This window comes from Cyclopterus lumpus, chromosome 2 (genome assembly GCF_009769545.1).
Source record: "Cyclopterus lumpus isolate fCycLum1 chromosome 2, fCycLum1.pri, whole genome shotgun sequence".
NCBI lineage: Eukaryota > Metazoa > Chordata > Actinopteri > Perciformes > Cyclopteridae > Cyclopterus > Cyclopterus lumpus.
The window spans coordinates 487,473-496,114 of NC_046967.1; the positions used below are offsets into that span (position 1 = coordinate 487,473).

At 44.1% G+C, this 8,642-nt stretch overlaps 1 protein-coding gene across 5 annotated transcripts in view; it reads right to left on the minus strand.

Annotated features, from left to right (window-relative positions):
* Positions 1-1,391: 1,391 nt before the first annotated feature.
* The window catches only part of LOC117745786 (tetraspanin-7-like), a 15,191-nt gene continuing 7,940 nt past the window's right edge, over positions 1,392-8,642 (minus strand). The window contains exons 11-19 of one of the 5 annotated variants that reach the window (XR_004611269.1): positions 8,036-8,491; positions 5,921-6,713; positions 5,485-5,616; positions 5,148-5,336; positions 4,214-4,288; positions 2,716-2,811; positions 2,126-2,281; positions 1,698-1,781; positions 1,392-1,465 (exon numbers count right to left, since the gene is read on the minus strand). Coding sequence is in view for 4 of the 5 variants with exons in the window: in XM_034554350.1 (XP_034410241.1) it covers positions 1,397-1,465; positions 1,698-1,781; positions 2,126-2,281; positions 2,716-2,811; positions 4,214-4,288; positions 5,148-5,336; positions 5,485-5,565 (750 nt within the window). In the remaining variant the exon portion in view is untranslated. Of the gene's footprint in view, positions 1,466-1,697; positions 1,782-2,125; positions 2,282-2,715; positions 2,812-4,213; positions 4,289-5,147; positions 5,337-5,484; positions 5,617-5,920; positions 6,714-8,035; positions 8,492-8,642 lie in introns of those variants that run through there. The other 4 variants (XM_034554350.1, XM_034554342.1, XM_034554328.1 and 1 more) reach the window with 4 other exon arrangements.

The following is an 8,642-nucleotide window of genomic DNA, read 5'->3' on the forward strand; positions in this document are numbered from 1 at the left end:
GTCCAAGTTATCTTAATTACAACTATACTTAAGCCAAGCTAATTTACAGCTAACTTTACAGCTAAATATAGCGACAGCCAGCAAGGCTAAACTATAGGCTAGCTAACAAGATAAGATAAATAATAGCCGTAACTAACGTTAAATTATAGTCTAGCTAAAAGCTAAGTTAGCTTAGCAGCTAAGCTATGAAGCTAAGCTAAATAGGTTCAAACCTAAATCAAAGAGCGATATTTTATCTGCAGACTGAAAAAAAGAAGTTAAGTTATCATGAAGCTAAGATAAGCTAGCAGCAGGTAGCATTTGGCAGCTATGAGGAGGACAGCCCGGACTCAAGGACGGATCGGAGGATTATCTGAGATCCACATCTACAGATCCAGTGTTGAGTCTCTCAGATCCAGAATGAAGCCTCTTCTTTTCTCCTTGTTCGTTGGAGTTTCTCTCGTTTCTCTGTCGCCGGTTGTCGTTGCTTTCAAACCGAGAACTGCTAATCGGTTTACTGAAGCTCAGGAGATTATTCTGGTCTACGGGACCAGCTGAGAGGAACCAAAACCACTACAGCTTTTATCCTCAACAAACTGAAGACTGGCTCCAAATAAAAGTGTAAAACAAGGTTTTCTTACAATTGCCGTTATTTCCTAGAATATCAGTGTTACTTTTATAAACCAAAACGCAGAGTAAAAACACCCACAATTCAGTATGAATACACCCAAAGTACAGTGTAAAAAAGCTCAAAATTAAGTATAAAAACATGGCATAAAAAGTGTGTAAATAAAGTTTTGTGATGACGTTGACAAAGTAAATAAAGTTTTGTGTTGATGTTGAGAGTGTAAATAAAGTTTTGTGTTGACGTTGACAAAGTGTAAATAAAGTTTTGCAACTGGTCTGGTATCAGCTGAGCAGAGGGGCGGGGCTTACCGTCCGAGACCGAACCTCCGGACGTAGCCAATCACAGAGAGGCAGGGTGTGGTTTAATGATGGTTTTAAGGGTTTATTTACTTTGTTTTCCTCCCACATGTTTTACAGCATCATCATCATCACCATCACCTGCTGCCTCATAAACACACAAGTATGAATGAACACGTGTACTTGGATCAATCAGAGTGGGATTATTGAATATTGATCAGGTCAGCGGTCGATTCACGAGTAACTCTTTTATCTGGAAGACAAAAAAGAGAGCAGAGCTCAGGCTGTGTACACAGGTATTATGTGTGTGTAATTGTGTATTGTGTGTGTAATTGTATGTATATGTATATATATATATGTGTATATGTGTGTGTACCTGTCTCACACCATATATTGTGTGTGTGTAGATGTGTATTATGTGTGTGTGTGTGTATATATATATATATATATATATATATATATATATATGTGTGTATATGTGTGTGTACCTGTCTCACACCATCTCGTACTGGTTGGTGCTGATGAAGCGAGACAGACAGCAAGCCAGAGACGTCCCTATGAGCTGAGACAAAAGACACATTCATGATGTCATCAACAGGCTCACAGCTGATTGGCTGAGTCTCTGTGATGTCACAACGTGACAGCACGCTGCCTCCTGGAGGGCAGAACAAGGTACTGCAGCTACTGGGAGTTTGGAGGTACTTGTATTTCATCTGACCGTGAATGTGAAACTACACACGACAGTATTACTACGAGTCCTGTGGTACTTCCATAGTACTGTGTAGGTGTAGTACCTGAGAGAAGGCGAGGCTGAACGTCCCTCCAGCGATGACTCCCATGTTCCCCTCGATGGAGGACGTCACCAACTCATAACAACCCTGCAGACACACAATTATTTACACTTAATACAACTGCACCATTTTAAACCTTTTTAAAAACAGCAGCTGAAACTCACTTCGTTTTACATTTTATTTTATTATTCTGACATTTTGTCCTTCACAAAATCTCAGAAGGGAATAATATAGTTATTGATTTAGAATTTCATCAATTATATATAATATCTTTCAAATGCACTGTCTTTATACGATAACAAAATGACCAAATAAGAAACCTTTAATAAAAAAATAAAACAATACATAAATAAGTGGAACTGAAGAGAAGACACCAGTTCTAAAGGGTCCAATCAGGGCCGTCCTCCCGGTCACGTGACCTGAGGTCCCACCTGCTTGTGGACTTTGCGAGCGGCCAGCGTGGCATTCTTCAGGTCGGCGGCGCTGCAGTCGGAGAAAGTGACGCAGCAGCTGGCAGGAATCCCTCCGATAGGGAAATACAGCGAGCTGAGCCAGCTGGTGTAGTTATGAACTCCACAGCAGAGCAGCTGCAAACACACATAGAACACGTATATAATACCTTTAATACTTACAGATTATATCATGTCACATCGGCCTAGAACCGGATCGGGCTTCATATAAATAATCAATGTAAAGAGAAGCGTTTACAGGAGGTATCTTATTAGTTTCTATTAAATGATACTTTCTGTAAATTTTAAATCAATATGTCTCATTGGTTTATGAATACATTTTTGAACACTCCCATGAAAACAAGTTAGCAACAACTACTTCACAAGGCGAGAAAACGACCCGGAAGGTGTTATTCTGTTGTGGACATAAGGTATTATAAAACCATAATATGAATATATGTAGTATCGAATTCCTGAGTCCTGATGGTTTATGGAAAAATGAGATGACATGGAAGTATTTTCTTAAAACTGTGGAGGACCCAGAATAGAACCCTGAGGAACACCACACTGACTCTACGTTGAACCCCGTCCACAGCCAGACTCCTGTCGTCCCGTCCATCGTATCTCAGCACCGCTTCGCTGTACGTCGTCAGGAACGTCCCTTTAATCTGAACAGACAATATCACACGAAGAGTGTGTTATTAGTATCACAGGAACGCCTCTTTAATCTGAACAGTAGGTTATTAGTATCAGAGAAACGCCTCTTTAATCTGAACAGTGTGTTAGTATCACAGGAATGCCTCATTAATCTGAACAGTGTGTTATTAGTATCACAGGAGTGCCTCTTTAATCTGAACAGTGTGTTATTAGTATCACAGGAGTGCCTCTTTAATCTGAACAGTTGGTTATTAGTATCACAGGAGTGCCTCTTTAATCTGAACAGTGTGTTGTTAGTATAAGAAGAACGCCTCTTTAATCTGAACAGTTTTTTATTAGAATCACAGGAATGACTCTTTAATCTGAAGTGTGTTATTAGTATCACAGGAATGCCTCTTTAATCTGAACAGTGTGTTATTAGTATAAAAGGAACGCCCCTTTAATCTGAACACTGTGTTATTAGTATAAGAGGAATGCCCCTTTAATCTGAACAGTTTGTTATTAGAATCACAGGAACGCCTCTTTAATCTGAACACTTTATTATTAGTATCACAGGAATGCCTCTTTAATCTGAACAGTGTGTTATTAGTATAAGAGGAACGCCCCTTTAATCTGAACACTTTATTATTAGTAATTAGTATCACAGGAATGCCTCTTTAATCTGAACAGTGTGTTATTAGTATCACAGGACTGCCTCTTTAATCTGAACAGTGTGTTATTAGTATAAGAGGAACGCCCCTTTAATCTGAACACTTTATTATTAGTATCACAGAAATGCCTCTTTAATCTGAACACTTTATTATTAGTATCACAGGAATGCCTCTTTAATCTGAACAGTGTGTTATTAGTATCACAGGACTGCCTCTTTAATCTGAACAGTGTGTTATTAGTATAAGAGGAACGCCCCTTTAATCTGAACACTTTATTATTAGTATCACAGGAATGCCTCTTTAATCTGAACAGTGTGTTATTAGTATAAGAGGAACGCCTCTTTAATCTGAACAGTTGGTTATTAGAATCACAGGAACACCTCTTTAATCTGAACACTTTATTATTAGTATCACAGAAATGCCTCTTTAATCTGAACAGTGTGTTATTAGTATCACAGGACTGCCTCTTTAATCTGAACAGTGTGTTATTAGTATAAGAGGAACGCCCCTTTAATCTGAACACTTTATTAGTATCACAGGAATGCCTCTTTAATCTGAACAGTGTGTTATTAGTATAAGAGGAACGCCTCTTTAATCTGAACAGTTGGTTATTAGAATCACAGGAACACCTCTTTAATCTGAACAGTTGGTTATTAGAATCACAGGAACACCTCTTTAATCTGAACAGTTGGTTATTAGAATCACAGGAACGCCTCTTTAATCTGAACAGTGTGTTATTAGAATCACAGGAACTTGTTTTAACCTCGTGGCGAAAGACGAATCCAGAGATTCCAGCGATGAGTTCAATCATGAAGACCAGAGACAGAAACACAGCGTACTGAGGAGAGGGCACAGTACATTTACTGCCATTAAGTACACATTTGAAGTACTTCTACTGCATTTATCCAACAGCTTTAGTTAGAAACAAAACATATGAAGATGTTAAATATGAAACTCCTGAACAGTTTATACAAGTGCATTAGAAACTACGAGTCCGTTCATCAATTAGTCTTTTAATACGTCTTTCAATCAATGAGTCAATAATGATTTAGTCTAATCAATTATTGGATTGACTTGAACATGAATGTGAAACTATTTTGATGGTTGTAATTATTTCGATGGTTACAGATTAAATAATGTTAATAATTATTAATGTACACAGTAAAAGTACTTAAACACTGGTATCAATAGCAGTAATTCCAGTGTGGTATTAGTACTTTTACTGTAATACAGGAAGTGATGCGGCCTCACTGACCAGCTGTAACATCAGCAGCGCTACAGTTTGGTAATAGCAGTAGTACTACTACAGTGTAGTACTACTACTAGAGTATGGTAATAGTATTACTACAGGACGGTATCAGTAGTAGTACAGTGTAGCATTACTACAGGATGTAATAGTATTACTACAGGATGGTATCAGTAGTAGTACAGTGTAGCATTACTACAGGATGTAATAGTATTACTACAGGACGGTATCAGTAGTAGTACAGTGTAGCATTACTACAGGATGTAATAGTATTACTACAGGATGGTATCAGTAGTAGTAGTAGTAGTAGTAGTAGTAGTAAATGTGGCCTCACTGACCAGCCGTAACATCCAGCAGCGCTACAGGATGGTAATAGTATTAGTACAGGATGGTAATAGTATTAGTACAGGATGGTATCAGTAGTAGTAGTAGTACATGCGGCCTCACTGACCAGCCGTAACATCCAGCAGCGCCCCCTGCAGGTGGCGAAGCAGCCGAACAGCCCGAAAAGCACGATGGCGGCTCCGGTGGCGGTGAGGATGTACGGCGCGTTGGACGGGCCGCTGGAGATCAGAGACGTGTAGGGGCCCAACATGAACCTCCACCACAGGCCCACGCACAGGAGCACCACACCGGTCACCTGAGGGGGGTCACATGACTGTTATGAGCTCTGACAGCCAAGTGACAGAGTGACACAAAGACGTGAAGAAGAGACCTCAACTCTTGAGTCACCACATTTGAGCTACAAACAAACAAACTGAAAATGAGAAAGTGATTGGAATAAGAACCCAGAAGACGAGGCAGTAGAGCAGCAGCAGCGTCTTGAGGCAGAAGATCACCGGCTTGGTTTCCATCCTGCGGGGAGACATCAGGACTCACAACGTCTGGAGGACACAACCACGCACACAGACTGGTATGAGCTGAAGAATGAAGACAAAGACAAATATAAAGCAAATGCGTGTCAAGTGTTCTGAACATTGCACAATCAAAACAGACATGAAATGTCACAAATAGTACACAAAACTGTAAATATGGGACTAGGATCGCTCAAATGTTGCACAAAACAAATGTTGGGAATATTAACACTAATATAACACACATTTGACAACTTTGGCAAACAAATGGGTGAACATAAACCACAGTAACAGCACTAAAATTGGCCAATAAAATGTTAATGTAGCTAAAATCCTGCACAAAGATAAAGTATTAAATAAAACGTCTTACCAGTAGCAACACAAACATCATGTGTGATCCTCCAGAGGACGAACGTCTGGAGGAGACAGCAGGGCGTCTCCTGGTCTGGACCGCAGTCATGTGACCCCCATACTTCACACTGCTCGCTGCTCAATTAACACGGAGGTGAGGGTCAAGGAGGGGGGGGGCGTCCGACTTCATAACCCCCAGAATGTCTTGTAATAACTGCTTTATAACACTCATACATCAGCTGTGTTTATCGTGAATTAAACGGTTGTGTTCATTAAATATTCCTACAGTCTCTGGCATCAGGTGCTATTAATGCTAATAAAATTGGTTTAAATGAGGTCACATGACAGAAGCACACATGAGAGCTTTTATAGAGCATAGATACACTCAATTCAATAATCAGAACACATTGAACATCTTCAGGTAGTTTTCATGCAGCCGCCGCTGTCGTCACGGTAACGACACAGATACAGAAAGCGTCTGTATGAACAGAGGCCGTCCTCCGTGAGTCAGCAGGTGGCGGTTCAGGTGAGTCTTACGGGTGCTCCGTCACCACCACCTCGCCGCCCGCCGCCCCGTGAGTCAGCAGGTGGCGGTTCAGGTGAGTCTTACGGGTGCTCCGTCACCACCACCTCGCCGCCCGCCGCCCCGTGAGTCAGCAGGTGGCGGTTCAGGTGAGTCTTACGGGTGTAGCTCTTGGGACAGAAGGAGCAGCCGTAAGGACGGACGTCACTGTGAGACAGCAGGTGCTTCTTCAGGTCGAACTTCCTCCTCAGGCATTTACCACACTCTGGACACGAGAAGGGCTTCTCACCTGGACAGGGGGGAGGGACGGACAGGTAGACAGGGGGAGGGACGGACAGGTAGACAGGGGGAGGGACGGACAGGTAGACAGGGGGAGGGACGGACAGGTAGACAGGGGGAGGGACAGACAGGTAGACAGGGGGAGGGACGGACAGGTAGACAGGGGGAGGGACGGACAGGTAGACAGGGGGAGGGACAGACAGGTAGACAGGGGGAGGGACGGACAGGTAGACAGGGGGAGGGACAGACAGGTAGACACACGGGCGGGTAGACAGGGGGAGGGACGGACAGGTAGACAGGGGGAGGGACAGACAGGTAGACAGGGGGAAGGACAGACAGGTAGACAGGGGGAGGGACGGACAGGTAGACAGGGGGAGGGACGGACAGGTAGACAGGGGGAGGGACGGACAGGTAGACAGGGGGAGGGACGGACAGGTAGACAGGGGGAGGGACAGACAGGTAGACACACGGGCGGGTAGACAGGAGAAAAAAAAAAAATTGGTGTGAATATCTATGTTGTATATTTTCTTACCGGTGTGGATACTCAAGTCTGTAGTTCTTTACCGGTGTGGATACTCAAGTCTGTAGTTCCTTACCGGTGTGGATACTCAAGTCTGTAGTTCCTTACCGGTGTGGATACTCAAGTCTGTAGTTCCTTACCGGTGTGGATACTCAAGTCTGTAGTTCCTTACCGGTGTGGATACTCAAGTCTGTAGTTCTTTACCGGTGTGGATACTCAAGTCTGTAGTTCTTTACCGGTGTGGATACTCAAGTCTGTAGTTCATTACCGGTGTGGATACTCAAGTCTGTAGTTCTTTACCGGTGTGGATACTCAAGTCTGTAGTTCCTTACCGGTGTGGATACTCAAGTCTGTAGTTCTTTACCGGTGTGGATACTCAAGTCTGTAGTTCTTTACCGGTGTGGATACTCAAGTCTGTAGTTCCTTACCGGTGTGGATACTCAAGTCTGTAGTTCCTTACCGGTGTGGATACTCAAGTCTGTAGTTCTTTACCGGTGTGGATACTCAAGTCTGTAGTTCTTTACCGGTGTGGATACTCAAGTCTGTAGTTCCTTACCGGTGTGGATACTCAAGTCTGTAGTTCCTTACCGGTGTGGATACTCAAGTCTGTAGTTCCTTACCGGTGTGGATACTCAAGTCTGTAGTTCTTTACCGGTGTGGATACTCAAGTCTGTAGTTCCTTACCGGTGTGGATACTCAAGTCTGTAGTTCCTTACCGGTGTGGATACTCAAGTCTGTAGTTCCTTACCGGTGTGGATACTCAAGTCTGTAGTTCCTTACCGGTGTGGATACTCAAGTCTGTAGTTCCTTACCGGTGTGGATCCGGCGGTGTTCGGTCAGGTGACAGGAGATGGAGAAGCCCTTGCCACACTCCTGGCAGACGTACGGCCGTTCCCCCGTGTGAGTCCTCATGTGTTTCTGCAGGTCTCCTCCGGAGGGCCACCCCTTACCGCACACCGTGCACACGTACGGTCGCTCCCCGGTGTGGCGGCGCACGTGCACGTTGAGTCCAGCGAGCGCGGTGAAGTCCTTGGGGCAGTAGGGGCAGCGGTAAGGCCGCTCCCCGGTGTGCGTCCTCAGGTGGCCCTCCAGCCCGTCGCGGGTCTTGAAGCGCTTGCCGCACTGCGGGCACAGGAAGCGGCTCTCGGCGCCGTGGCTTGCCCGGTGGGAGTGGAGGCCGGTCAGGGAGCCGTACGTCTTGCTGCACTTGTCACACTGGTACGAGCGGAAAGTGTGTGTGCGCTGGTGGATACGAAGCTGGGTCACACCTGGGGGGAACAGGTGAGTTCATCAGTGAGGTCTGCTGACTGTGTGAGATCTACCTGAGAAGCTCTGATCACAGAACACCTGTGTGAGATCTACCTGAGAAGCTCTGGTCACAGAACACCTGTGTGAGATCTACCTGAGAAGCTCTGATCA